Source organism: Carcharhinus amblyrhynchos, chromosome 8, assembly GCF_965287045.1.
Source record: "Carcharhinus amblyrhynchos chromosome 8, sCarAmb.v2.hapA, whole genome shotgun sequence".
In the NCBI taxonomy this organism is placed as follows: Eukaryota; Metazoa; Chordata; class Chondrichthyes; order Carcharhiniformes; family Carcharhinidae; genus Carcharhinus; species Carcharhinus amblyrhynchos.
Window position 1 is genome coordinate 33,155,621 of NC_137331.1, and position 15,432 is coordinate 33,171,052.

Below are 15,432 nucleotides of genomic sequence, written 5' to 3' on the forward strand. Positions count from 1 at the left end.
CAAAGACTAAATGCACATGGGCACTTTTAAACTAATCTTATTACAAATAAGGATTTAAAAGAACTAAATGTAATCATGGAGTTCCTAGAAAAAAATCTATAGCATGGTAAACAGAATGCCTGCCAAATAATTCAATACACACAACTTCAGAATCACTTGAAGCAAATGACTCATTCTGAGTCACACTGCTTTTTTTTTCTGGCATTTATACCGCTTCCAGGGATCTAAGTTAATATTCAACTCACTGTAAATTCAGCAATTTGTGAAAACAGTGGTTTCTATGACACTTTCTAAAGTTAAGCAGGCTGTTTACATTAAACCCCTGCAACCGAGCCAGTTTTACTTAGTGCAACATTCTTGCTCAGCAGTCGACAGATGCCAGAGCAACTCAAGGTTAATGGCTACCAAAACTATCACCTCCCCGAAAATTATATCAAACCACTCCAAGGTACACAAGCAACTAATAGCCAGAGGTACAGGTTTTACGTTTCCATATCATTGAGAACCCAACAGGTCAGCACTGCTGTTGGCACAATGCAAGTAAAAGGTAGAACAGATTTTGACAATTGTATTGGAAGGAGATACTTTTGAACAAGAAATATGAGGGTAATACTCCTGCCCTGGTGCATGGTGCCAGAGCTGAGTACCCAACATGCACTGAATGCACACATGCTGCCCTCGAAGAGTTACTGATGCTTCAATCAGCTCCACGTGCCGCATGTCAAGACTGTCAAATATTTATTGCTTTAAGTCTACTTAATTAATGGCCAATTTATTATAACAAATATTCAACATACTAAACTGCTGGTTCATGACAAAGAGGGAAAATAACTAGGTTCACAGGACACTACAACATAATTTATATTATTCTGAAGAAACAGTCTTGTTGGGAAAGCAATACTGCATTCATAGAATCATATAAAATTTACAATAAAGGAGGCCATTCAGCCCCTTGTATTCACATTAGTCAACATTCATAACGCTAGAATTCTCAAATAAGCTTCATAAATTGATGCATTACACTATCTAGTGTTTATATTAATACTCTGTGAGCTACACTTTTTTAGGGAAAAGAAAGTCACAAAACTCTAATCTTAGGAAAGCAGTGGAAATAAAGAAAAAGGATATCCAAAAAGTGTTAATTGAATATCAAGTGTAGGTCAAAGCCTTTTCACATAACGGAAGGAGATAAAGAAACAAAGCAAATCTAAAAATTATATGGAAACAAAAATACTGTGGCTGGTGAAAATCTAAAATGACAGAAATTGCTGGAAAGCTGTTATAGTGAATTAAGAAATTTACAAATGAATATGCATAGGTTAAGTGAATGGGACAAAATTGGCAGATGGAGTTTAATGTGGATAAGTGTGAGGTTATCCATTTTGGTAGAAAAATACAAAGGCAAATTGTTATCTAAATGGAAAGAAACTTCAGGGTGCTTAGGTGCAGAGGGATCTGGGCATCCTCCTGCATGAAGTGCAGAAAACTAGCATGCAGATACAGCAGATAATAAGGAAGGCAAATGGGATCTTGACACTTATTGCTAAAGGAATAAAGTACTGAAGTATTGCTGCTGTTGTACAAAACATTAGTGAGGCCACACTTAGAATAGTGTATTCAATTTTGATTCCCTTACTTGAGGAGGGATGTAGTTGTATCACAGATGGTTCAGAGGAGGCTCACTTGATTAATTCCAGAGATGAGGGGTTTGTCTTCAGGAAAGATTGGGCAGCTTAGGCCTAATACTCCCTGGAGTTTAGAAGAATGAGAGGAGTTCTACATGAAGTATAAAAGATGATAAGGGGGATTGACAAAGTAGACATGAAGAGGAGGTTTCCTCTTGTAGAGAAATCTAAAACAAGAGGACGTAGGTTTAGGATAAAGGATGGCAGATTTAAAATGAAGATGAGGAGATATTACTTCTCTCAAAGGACTGGGAGTCTGAAATTCACTGCCCCAGCGCATGGTGGATGCCGGGACATTGAGTAAATTTAAGGAAGAGATAGACAAATTTTTATTAGAAAGAGTTTGAAAGGTTATGCTGAATGGACAGGAATGTGGAGTTGAGGCCAAAATCAGGTTAGTCATGATCCTTTAAATGGCAGAGCAGGCTCAAGGAGCTAAAATTGCCTACTTCAGCTCCTGGTTCTTATGTTCTCATATTCAGCAGACCAGGCACTGTCTGTGCAAAGACAAATACAGTTAACATCTCAGGTCAATAACCTTCCATCAGGACTGGCAAATGTTAAATATGTAACAGGTTTGACGAAGCTCCTGATTAAACTGGATCAAAGTGCACTGAAATAATTCAGTGTCTAATTTAAAGTCATATATTCTGGATTTGTTTTCATGTAATATCTTGTTTTTATACTATTTATTACTAAATATGCCACTTTAGGAAGGAGAGACAGAATTGATTAGAGCAAAGGAGTTTTACTTGTAGCAGCAAAAGTAGCAAGATTTTGTCAACAGAATTGTGCCCAGATTTATGGTTTTTAGTATATTTATAATACTTTTCTTTGTAATACTAAGATTATTGGTCTAATGTTAACATTTTGACCTCAGGCTATCAGGACAAATTGTATTATGAATTATCATGCTGTTTTCCAGAGGTGCCATGCAGCAGGACCAGATGCTTTACGACTGAGAGTGATGAACGAATAAGAAAAGTTAAGGAAAATAAAGTTTTTTTATTTCCTCATGGGCACTGCTAGCAAGATCAGCATTTGTTACCAAACTCTAATTGCCTTCAAGAAGCAGGTGCTGAGCCGTCTTCTTGAACTACTGCAATCCATGTGGTGTATGTGTTCCTAAAATATTGTTGAGGGCGGTTTCAGGATTTTGATCCAGCGCAAATGAAGGACAGCGATATAATTCCATGGTGTGCGATCTGGAGGAAACTTTCAGCCATGGTGTTCTCAAGCATCTGCTGTCTTTGCTCTTCTAGGTAGTGCAGATAATTCAGTCCATCCATCCAAAGACAGTTTATATCCAATTCTGGAGAAGCTCAGTGTCTTTTAAATAATTTAAGGTCTTCTTTATTGACCACTAATATCTCAAAAGTCATGTTGCTTTTAATTCAGTTCAGTCTTAAACATCATTTTTGGGATTTGTGGCATCCTACGTTCTTCTTAAATAATGAGTGCCTTGCTTATACGACAGCCTTAATATGCTTGGATAATAGTAGGACCCAATAGCAACCTCTTGTGACCAGAATCGATTAGCTATGCCTTTTGTATATATGGTCTTGAATCTATTTTAAGCATAGAATGAAATGTTAAGCAAGTTTATTTCACATCATGAATGGAGCAACTTTGCCTTTTGACACCATTCAAGATAAAGTAGCCTGCTTGATTGGCACCCTATCACCTTGAACATCCTTCAATGTTTTACAAATGGTTCGGTGCATTTTTTTCCCTCTCTTCTACAATGCACCCTGGGGCATTAGAGGGCACTATACAATGTCAAGTTGCTTCTACCTGAATTGGATTTGGCACTGGGTCAGTTACAACTGGCATTTCTTTGAACAGAAACTTCTACAGGCAGGAGCTTTAGAGGACAAAAGATGACAAAGACATGGATGAGAATTTCACCAACAATGACAGCTAGGTAAAATCGGAGCTAGACAATATTGATAAAGTAGAAAAACGTTGTCCAGGTCACAGAATAAACAAGCAAGAGTTCAATCACAGAATGTACATCTGCCCATCATCAGGTTTAACCTGAGGAAACATCCTTGGGCAGGGATGGATTGGAAGATGGGTCATGGTCTTTTTTCATGATAGTTCAACAGGATGACTTATAAACCTCAAGTTAGAAAACTCTCAGTGGTGTTCATGTAATCAAGGATGGTGGAGAAAAGCACATCTAGATTCCACCTGCATTTTATTAGAAACTAATATCATGCTAAAAAGCTTTGCGAAGAGTTGGAATGTAGTACGATCTGTGATACAAAGTTATATTAGTACAAGAATTTTATATTTTATACAAATGACTTGGATGAAGGGACTGAAGGTATAGTTGCTAAATTTTCTGACAACACACAGAAAGTAAGTACATTGTGAAGAGGATGTAAGGAAGCTACAAAACAGACATGGATAGGTTAAGCGAATATGCAAAAATCTGACAAATGGAATATAGTATGGGCAAATGTGAAATTCTCCATTTTGATAGGATGAACCTTATTAACTAAATGGTGAGAGATTGCAGAGCTCTGATGTGCAGAGGAATCTGACTGTCCCAGTGCATGAATCACAAAAAGCTAGTATACAAGTACAGCAAATAGAAAAGCTAATATTTAACACAAGAAAAAATGATTATAAAATTAGGGAGATTATGCTTCAATTGTTCAGGATATTATTAGTAAGGCCACATCTGGAATATTGTGTACAGTATCAGTCTCCTTATTTAAGGAAAAATGTCAAAGCAGTTCAGAGGTTTACTAGACTAACACCAGGAATGGGCAAGTTGTTTTCTGAGGAAAGGTTGGAGAGATTAGGTTTGTATCCACTAAAGTTTAGAAGATTAAGAGGTAACTAGATCAAAACCTTTAACATCCCGAGGGGTATTGACAGGGTGGATATGGAGAGGATGTTTCCTCCTATCAGAGAATCTAGAAGTAGGAGTCATTGTTTAAAAATTTGAGACAGAGATGAGATAGAGGTGAGAATTTTTTTCTCTGAGGGTAATGAGTTTCTGGAACTTTGTTCCTCAAAAGGAAGTAGAGGCAGTGCTTTGAATATTTTTAAGGCAGAGCTAGATACTTGATTAACAAGAAGGTGAAAGGATATCAGAATGTGCAGATGTTACAATCAGGTGACCCATTATCTTACTGAACAGTGGAGCAGGCTCCAGAGGCCATGTATGTTCGTAAGAAGAAAGTTGCGGTCTATTTTCTTACGGCTTAAGCATTAAGACAGCAACAAACCATTCTGCAGTACAGTGACCTTACAAGATACTTAACAATAGGGTTTCAAAGTCAGTGCTATGGAGAGTCCTTATTGAATAATGATTACCAACGTTTATTTGGATATGCTTCACATGAGAACTACAGTTGCCTACATGAAAGAGGTCACACATAACACATGCTGTTTTTGCCTCCAAAATTCCCCCAAATATAAACTCTCTTCAGGAACATTCACAATTAAAACAACACCAAAGGCAATTACTTCAAAAGGGGCATTCATTGGTTACAACATGTCCTTGAGAACTTCACAGGAAGAGAAAAAATTATAAATGATATTAAAAGAAAATATTCAGCCTTTGGTCTCCTGCACTTTGAAATTATAAACCAACTAGTGGAACGCACTGTGAGAATGAAATTGTAAACTAAATCTGCTGTTTCTAAGATGCTTTGATCGTCTGCCCACTGAAACCATGAATTAAAAAGAATTTCACATTTTGTTCCTTTCAAGTAAATTTCATGAATTATATTAGTTCAAAGAAGACAAATGCTCAAAATGTTAGGGAAGAATTATTTAAACGGAAAATTCCATTACTATAAATTAATAGCCTGCATTAACTAAAATAAACCAAACATGCTCACCAAAAATCACTGAATCCTAGACACTGCATCATAGATGTCAGCATCATTAATAACCTTTGCTTAAAATAAAACTTTTTTGTCTTCTGTCATATTTAGGTCAACAAGCTTAACCCACTAGTGTTAAGCTTGTTGACCCAAATATGTCCACTTCTTCAACATTTAAATACATGCTCTTTCCTTCCAGATTTGCTATTTTCTACTTTTCTCCAAATACAATCTATCAAAGAAATTCAAAGGAAGCTGAAAGAATTGAGTCATGGAGTTGAATCCTAAGAAAGTGAGTGTCTGAATTCCACAATGTTCAGAATCTTTCTCCATGTTGCATCTGTTGGGTGTCACCTTCCATACCAACGCTTTCAATATAGCTATCCATTTCCTCAAATATGAATCTCCCTGACCTCCACACAGTCGTTATTTTGGGGTATCAGAGGTCCCTGTGTCCAACCCATTTCCAATAATTCAGTTCTCAACATGTTCCATTCTTCCAAGGACCACAGTTGGGTTCCCCTTGTTCTCACTTTCCAACGCATCAGCCTTCATATTCAAGATCATCCTATGCATTTTCTGCCACCTTCAGAGAGATACTGTCACCTTCAGTGAGATGCTGTCACCAGACACATCATCTCCCCAACTCCTCTTTCAACACTCTGAAGGGACTGTTCCTTTCATGACACTCTGGTCCACTCATCAACTACTCCCAACAGTACCTTCCCATAAAAGTGCAGAAGTGGCAACACCCGCTCTTTCACCTCCTCCCTTCCCACCCTCCAGGGCCACAAATACTTCTTCCAGATAGAAGTGATTTACTTGTACTATTTTCAAGGGGGACATTATTGATACCAAACTTTATTGGTAGATTTGTTGGTGGGTGGGATTTCTATTATCTTCTTTTGACTGGCATCAATAATGTCCCCCCTGACCACCAACATTGCGATCTCTTCCAGATGTTAGGTGCAGGGTAGTGGGTCATTGTGATCAGCGAGGTTGAGGGCTAGTGGTGGAGAAAGATAGAAGCGATTTATTTGTACTTCTTTCAATTTAAGATACCACATTCACAGCTCACGATTCAGATGGGCGGCACTGTGGCACAGTGGTTAGCAAGCTGCCTCACAGCGCTAGGGACCTGGGTTCAATTTCCAGCTTGGGTCGTTGTCTGTGCGGAGTTTGCATGTTCTCCCTGTGTCTGCATGGGTTTCCTCTGGATGCTCCTGTTTCCTCCCACAGTCCGAAAGACATGCTGATTAAGTGAATTGGCTGTGCTAAATTCTCTTTCATTATACCGAACAGGGACTGGAGTGCAACAATGCGGGGATTTTCGCAGTAACTTCATTGCAGTGTTAATGTAAGCCTACTTGTGACACTAATAAAAGCTTATCCTTTACATTAGGGTGGTCGAAAACAGAGTCAATGCCCACTTTGCAGTATATCGCCATTCAGTAGCTTTTGGTTGCCCATCATTTTAACTTTCCACCCAATTTGCAATCTGACCTTCACATCTTACACTGTTCTAATGAAGCTCAATGTAACCTTAAGGAATTGCATCTCATCTTTCAATTAGGAACTTTACAGTCTTCTGGACTCAACATTAGATTCAGCAATTTCAGATCGTAATTTCTGCTCTAATTTTTGTAGGTGGCATTCTGTTACTTCTATTTTTGCCTCCTCTTCCCATTATCATCTTTAACATGCAAGCTCATCCCTATTGCCAATTAATCTTCCATGGCTTCCACCCTATCACAGCAATGTGGCATCCACTTTTGCTCTTGATCCGTACCCCCTTACTTGCTTAAAATCTGTTGCAGCTCTTTTTCCCGTTCCAATGAAAGGGCACTGACCTGAAACCTTGGCTTTGATTTTCTCTCCACAGATGTTGCCTGGAGTGATAAATACTCCAGAATTATCTGTTTAGATTTCAGGTTTTCAGCATCACCAGTATTTTCCTTTTCCAATAGTTTTCTGGGTTTAGCCCATGATCCATTTTAAAAATGGTGCAATGTCAGCTACTTCCCAATAGTCAGGCACTCACCCCTGTATTCCTACATTTCAGAGGTCAAGTGTGTTACAGCAATCCAGATGGTTGGTATCCTTTGCAATTGTGTCTACTCACTAACACTGACATCAAAAGCGGGTCAATTCTTTTAAAGATTGACATCAAAACTCTCTTTTGGGGAATGTCTGTTGAGCTACACAAGCCATAGAAATTATTAACAAAGCAGAATTGGCAGTGGTTTGGAAGGAAGCTATATCCGCCCATTAGCCTGAAAATGACCCGAAAAGGGTAGGAAATAAGATAATGCAAAAATGAAAATGCCAAAACATACCTACCAATATTAGATTTTTAGGTACACTGTAACTGTAGGCCAAATCATTGTCAATTGGTGCTCTAATAGTTATATTCTTCGTGATGAAATGCTAAACTGGACAGCACTTGGCCTTGGAGAAATATCATTCAGTTTTCTTTGTTTTTCAGTTTGCTCCATTCATACAGTTAAAATATTTTGATCACTGGGTAAGTAAAAAAAAAATGCCTAGTTGTAATATTAGCAGGCCTACACTATCCATCCCTCAGGGACTTAAAAGATCAAAAAGCAGCCAAGAAATATCCTTGGCAGGCAGGATTAAGGAGAATCCCAAGGCTTTTTATGTGTATATAAGGAAGAAGGTAGCTAAGGCAAGGGTAGGTCCACTCAAGGATAGTAGAGGAAATTTTTATGTGGAGCAAAATGAAGGGGGTGAGGTTCTTAACGAGTACTTTGCATCAGTATTCACAAAGGAACAAGATGTGGTGATGGTGAGAGTAAAAAGAAGGATGTTGACATTCTAGGACATGTTGAGATAAAAAGGGAGGAGGTGGAAGTTTTGAAAAACATTAAGGTGGACAAGTCCCTAGGGCCAGATAGGGTCTATCCCCAAATAATGAGAGAGACGAGCAAAGAAATTGCTGAGGCCTTGGCCAAAATCTTTGTATCCTCTTTAGCCATGGGCAAGGTACCAGAGGGTTGGAGAGTGGCTAACATTGTTCTGCTGTTTAAGAAGGGCAGAAGAGACAATCCAGGAAATTACAGGCCTGTTCCCCTTGCATCAGTGATGGGGAAATTATTGGAGAAGATTTGTAGGGACAGGATGTACTCACAACAGGAAGAGAATAGGTTTATTAGCGATAGACAGCATGTTTTTGTGAACAGGAGATTGTGTCTCACAAACTTGATTGAATCCTTTGAGGAAGTGACAAGAAAAATTGACCAGGGCTGTGGATGTTGTATACGTGGACTTTAGTAAAGCCTTACTCAAGGCAGGCTGATACAAAAGATGAAGTTGTATAGGATCTGAGGTGAGCTGGTAAGATGGATATAAAACTGGCTTAGATATAGAAAGCAGAGAGTAGCAGTGGAAGGGTACTTTTCTAACTGGAGATCTGTGATAAGTGGTGTTCCACAAGGATCAGTGCTGGGGCCTGATTTGAAGGGAAATGTAGGTGGTCTGATTAGTAAATTTGCAGATGATACAAAAATTGGGGAAGTAGTGGATAGTGAGGAGGATTGTCAGAGGATACAGCAGGATATAAATCAGCTGGAGACCTGGGCCGAAAGATGGCAGATGGAATTTAACCCAGACAAATATAAAGTGATGTGGTTTGGAAGGACTATTGCAGAAGGAAAGTAAATGGTAGCACCTTTAGAAATATTAGCATACAGGGGAACTTAGGCATGCAGATCCACAGTTCCCTGAAGGTGGCAACTCAGGTGGACAAGAAAGCATATGGCACGCTGGCCTTTATCGGTCAGGAATTGGAAAATTATGTTGCAGCTATGCAAGACTTTGGTTAGGCTACATTTGGAGTATTGTATACAATTCTGGTCATCACACTCGCGGAACGATGTTGATGCATTGGAAAGAGTACAGAAGAGATTTACCAGAATGTTGCCTGGTTTGGAGAATATGGACTATGAAGAAAGGTTGAACAAAGTTGGATTGTTTTCATTGGAGCATTGGGAGGATGAGGGAGTTCTGATCGAGGTTTACAAGATTATGACAAGGTTCAATAGAATGGATAGTCAGAGACTTTTTCCCAGGATCGAAGGGTCTTTTACACAGGGGCATAGATTGAAAGTGAGAGGGGAAAGTTTAAAAGAGATATAATGGGCATGTTTTTCACACATACGGTGGTGAATGCCAGGAACGTGTTGCCAAAAGAAGTGGTGGAAACAGATTCTATGAAAATATTTAACAGGCATCTGAATAGGTACATAAATAGGCAGGGAAAGAGGGATATGGGCCACATAGAGACAATAAAGTATTAGATTAGAGAGGCATCTGTGTTGGTATAGACTTGATGGGCTAAAGGGCCTGTTCTTGTTCTGTACTGTTCTTTGTTCCCTCCACAATCATTAGTCTTGGATTTGTTGGTGCAATGTTCTGGAAATAATTCACCAATACAAGACAAGGCAACACATTCAACCCTTTATGGAATAACAATGGCTCACAATTAAAACAATACACACATGCTGCAATTTGTAACACAGAACATCTTACAGAAACTTTTCAGAGAAGATTGTATGCAATGCCATTCAGTTAATTATAGCATCTCAATTGATTAAATTGTTGTTCCAATCAGTTACAAACGTCCCTGAGTGACACAGTGCAAGACCACACAGAGTAAAGCATCTATGTTTACGATGCACATCAACAGAACCACGCTGGGAAGATTTCAATGCCTTGTTAATCTACAAACATCTTTTTTTGTAGTATTTGCAAAGGCAGATTATTTGCAGTACAGGTAATGAGCATGATGTAATGTATTAATGTTTCCACATTCTTTCTGTTGATTTGCATGGGTTGAACATAGCTGTCTGAGATGTCCTGCACCTTCAGAAGCTATCTCGCTAAGAGATTCACCATTCACGTACACCTGAGTGAACTTCCCACACTTCTTTCCCCATAGATATTGACTAAACTTGCCAGAGAAAGACATGGTTTGTTCACTCCAATGCATGCATCATTTTAACAGTGTGATTTACTAATAAACAATGTTTCTCACATTGAAAATTAACTTTTAGAAGCGTGTAGCCTCGTTCTTTAAAATTTTGGAGGGGATTTTAAAAAAGAGTAAATCATCTTATCTTCTATTCCTCACTTAAGGAAAGTTGTCCAAATTTTTAAAACATAAATGAAAGCTTGTATCATTACAAATTAAGTTGCAAATGCCACATGGTGCAACATCCAAATAAGGGATTTAAAAAATTATCAACTGCCAAATTGCTTTCCATTAACATTTTTTCTTGTTGTTGAATCAGTTTTTGGATCAAGTTTTAATTTTCCATTTGAAAAGCTGCAGTGTTTGCAACTTTAATCAGGATTATCTTAATCACCGGAAGGTCTATCCTCTGACCATCCTGCTTCAAGTGACTCTTCTCTCTGCCTCTTACCCAATTAAGCTCATTATGGACCAGCGATAGTCTAACCAAAGATTAAAATGAGACTTTTAATATGAATATGCATAAAAACAATGGTGATCTCCTTTGGCATCATCGTGACACTGAATGGGGATGTTTTGTGGCTTTCAGAGAATGGCAAGGAATTGAAAAATGGGCTGAAGCACTCAGAACAGGCACTAAATTAATGGAAGAAATTGTGTTAAAATAGTTGGTACGGGCTTGAGTGTGTGAAACATAGCTCCAGCCACAGCACTGGAGTGAACCGGAATGGATAATAGGTTGGGCAGAGTATGCCTAATACCCAGGCTGGGAAGTTCAGGAAGAGAAAAGAAAAATTGAGACCTATCATGAGTGCGGAAAATAATGACTTTTTTGTCATTACAAACAATCTAAGTAAATTAGCGTAGATCAACGTTAGATAGTCATTAGCTTGCAATACGGCATACGAATGACAGATGGAAACAAAAACGTCCAGATGATGGAAAGCTAACTAGATGGACTGTGGTCTTCTAATTCAGCAATTTTTATGTTCCAATGTTTACTAAACTGCTATGCATTATAGTTTTACATTTTTATTAATGGTATGTAACTCCTTTAACAAGCGTAACATAATGTAAGATTTCCAACATGAGATTATAAATTACAAGCAATGATACAGATGTTTTAAATACAAAAACACTTACCTTGCCTTTTCATCTCCTTCAGCTGACCTTTAAAGTGTATGTATTTATCATTTTTGATTAGATCTTCATCTTTGTTCAGGCTTTTCAGCTCATTAAACCTTTTATCTACTAGTGCTTTCAAGTCAGGCATACGTTCTGGTCGCTCTTGGTTTATCTAGGAGAGAGAAAATGTACTCAATAATAATGAGTAAGGTAGTTTTTACACGTAGTCATATGAATTTAATCTCCTTTAATAATTATCTGCATATAATCAGTACTCAAATACTATAGACCAGAATTCTGGCATTGTTGCATTCTGCCGTCAATACATCACTGATAAATTTTCCTGCGTGACCAACAAGCAATCAGTCAATTTTTTTCTCATCAGTCAACTTCTTAAGTCTCAGTTTTTCAAGGTTTGGCAAGGTCACTGGTTTGTCATCTTTATAGTAAATAGATGCAATTATAAAATGCAATCCATAAAACTCTGGTACAAATTCCTCCATACCCTATCATTTCAGGCAAGAAAAACAGAATTTGACTCGCAATTTCCAAATGTCATAAATTTTTGAATTGTGTGGAATAAAATTGGAAATTAAAATGGAACTTAATTTACCACAAGTCTGAAGAATTGTTGACTTGTCATTTTATACTTCCTTCATATTTCAATTATTCACTGATCTCGAAGCAAAATCCTTCTTCCCCAACTCAATTTCGTATAAAACTACAGTGATGAAGAGGCCCTTTGGCCCATCAAGTCTGTACCTACGCATGAAAGGTTCTGACCTGCCCACCTAATCCCACATGTGAGCACTTGGCCTATAGCCTTGAATGTTATGATGTGCCAAGTACTTATCCAGGTACTTTTTAAAGGACATGAGACATCCCGCCTCCCCCACCTTCCCAGGCAGTGCATTCCAGTCTTTCGCCATTCTGTGAGTAAAAAAACTTTTCTTCAAATACCTCTTATTTCCTAAACCTCCCATCTCTCACTTTTAGCTTGTGTCCTCTCGTAACTGACCCCTCAACTAAGAGGAACAGCTGTTCCCTATCCATCCTGTCCATGCTCCCCATAATCTTGAACACCTCAATTATTGCTCCAGAGAAAACAACCCAAGCCTATCCAACCTCTCCTTATAACCTAAATGTTCCATTCTAGGCAACATTCTGGTGAACCTCCTCTGCACCCGTTCCAGTACGATCACATCCTTCTTATAATGTGGCGACCAGAACTGCACACAGTATTCCAGCTGTGGCCTCATCAATGTTCTATACAACTTTCTGCTTTTGTAATCTATGCCCCGATTAATAAAGGCACATGTGCCATATGCCTTTTTCACCACCCCATTAACCTGCCTTTCCGCCTTCAGAAATCTATGGACAAGCACACCAAGGTCCCTTCGTTCTTCAGAACTTCCCAGTGTCAGACTTTTCATATTATCTGTTCTTGTCAAATTACTCCTTTCAAACTTTAAAGGATAAAATTCCATCTGCCACTTATCCGCCCATTTGACCATCTCATCTTTATGTTCCTGTATCACTCGGTCAATCTTTGTGTCATCAGCAAACTTACTGATCCTACCCTCCCACATAGTCATCTACGTCATTTATATAAATCGCGCACAATAGAGGACCCAGCACAGATCCTTGTGCTATGCCACCAGTCACTAGAACATTACAGTGCAGTACAGGCCTTTCAGCCTCCAGTCACTGAAGCAGCCACCTGTCACTGCCTGGTCTCCTACCGCATAGCCAATTATGTATCTACCTCATCAGATCACCCAGTATTCCATGTGCATTTGCCTTCTTAATAAGTCTCCCCTGTGGGACTTTGTCAAAAGCTTTGCTGAAATCCATGTAAACGTTATCAACCACACTACTGTTATCTACACATTTGGTTACATGCTCAAAAAATTCAGTCAAATTTGTTAGGCATTACCTCCCTCTGACAAAACCATGCTGACTATCCCTGATCAAACCTTGCCTCTCCAAACGGAGATAGATTCTCTCCTTCAGAATCTTCTCCAGTAGTTTCCCCAACCACAGACGCGAAACTCACTGATCTGTGGTTTCCCAGCTTGCCTCTACAACCTTTCTTAAATAGTGGGACTACATTAGCTGTTCTGCAGTCCTCCAGCACCTCTCCGGTGGCCAGGAAAGAATTAAAAATTTCCGTCAGGGCTCTTGCAATTTCCTCCCTCGCCTCCCACAACAGCCTGGGAGGCAATTCATCCGGACCTGGAGATTTGTTCACTTTAAGCCCGCCAATACCTCCAATACCTGTCAATCCCTATGACAATTTGCTCTAGGACCGCATAGTCTCTCTCCCTGAGTTCCATAACTACTTCCTCATTTTCGTAGGTGAAGACAGATGTGAAATATTAATTCAACACCCGACCAATGTCCTTTGCCTCCACCCACAAATTTTCCCCATGGTCCTTAATGGGCCCTACTCTTTCACTGTTATCCTCCTCCCTTTGATATACTTCAAAAACATCTTAAGATTTTCCCTACTTTTATCAGCCAAAGCTTTCTCATATCACCTCTTTGCTCTCCTAATTGATTTCTTAAGCTCCATCCTGCACTTTCTGTACTCCACTAACGCTTCCACAGATTTACTTTCCTTATACTTGTTAAAAGCCTCTCTTTTCCTTCTCATTGCATCTTGAATGCCTTTGGTTATCAATGGTTCTCTGGGTTTGTTACACTTCCTATTACCCCAGAGGAAACATGTTGGGTCTATACCTCCCCACTTCATCTTTGAATGCGCACACCGGGCACAACCCCCCAACCGCGCGTGGTAGATTTCCCCACAAGTAACTTGTTCCGGTCTACTTTGGCCAGACACTGCCATATTTTGTTAAATCTACTCTCCCAATTTAAAACCTTTTTCTGCAACTTGCCTATTTCTTTGTCCACAACAAATTTGAATTGAACCATGTTGTAGTCACTAGCACCAAAATGCTCCCCCACCAACACATCACCTACCATTCTGGCTTCATTCCCCAGAATTAGGTCCAATACTGTGCCATCCTTTGTTGGATCCTTTACATCTTGACCCAAGAAGTTTTCCGTGTATATTTTGAGAACTCTACCCCATCTAAGCCCTTAAAATGATGGCCATCCCAATTAATTTGTTTTAGTTCAGTATAAACCACTAAGAATAATATTTAGAACATGATAAACATAAAAAAATCTAATCTGGAACAAAAATACAAATATACCCATAACTACACTTAACCCATAATTCTACCACTCCATCAAACAATAGAAAATGGTGGGCAGGACAGAGAGAGAATGGAGGGAACGGAGGAAGAAGACACTGATGGACAGTGGAATACTGGATGAGGGGAAGAGAGAAGGGGGTATCACGAAACTGTGAAAATGTGAATGTATTAATATATCAGTTGACTTCAAAGAGGTGAAGGCAGGGTGTTAGCCTCCCAATATTCGCAACATAATACAAAAATAAAATCAGCAAAATACTGGAGTCTGAATAAAAGTAGTAAACGCTGGAGAGAGTCCTGTCAAAATCCTTTGAAGGGAAAAGAAAGGTTCATGGTTGAGGTGCAAGAAATCACTTTTATGGTGAATAAGAAAACAGTCAAATTCACACATCCAAAGGGGAGTTTTAAAACCTAAGCAGTTTTAGTGACAAAGTTACTGTGACAGCAAATGACTTCATTATGCTCTTCCAGGCCAGCTTTGCTCATCAGCTCAAAGAAAGATAAAGATGTACATTAAACAATTTTTTAAATGTTACATTGAAAAGACAACATGTTAAAAAAAT

At 38.9% G+C, this 15,432-nt stretch overlaps 1 protein-coding gene across 1 annotated transcript in view; it reads right to left on the minus strand.

Moving 5' to 3' along the window:
• The window catches only part of nsmce2 (NSE2 SUMO ligase component of SMC5/6 complex), a 176,625-nt gene that overhangs the window by 98,852 nt on the left and 62,341 nt on the right, over positions 1-15,432 (minus strand). Inside the window, exon 4 of the mRNA XM_080194841.1 lies at positions 11,664-11,817. Coding sequence (XP_080050967.1) covers positions 11,664-11,817 — 154 coding nt within the window. The remainder of the gene's footprint in view (positions 1-11,663; positions 11,818-15,432) is intronic.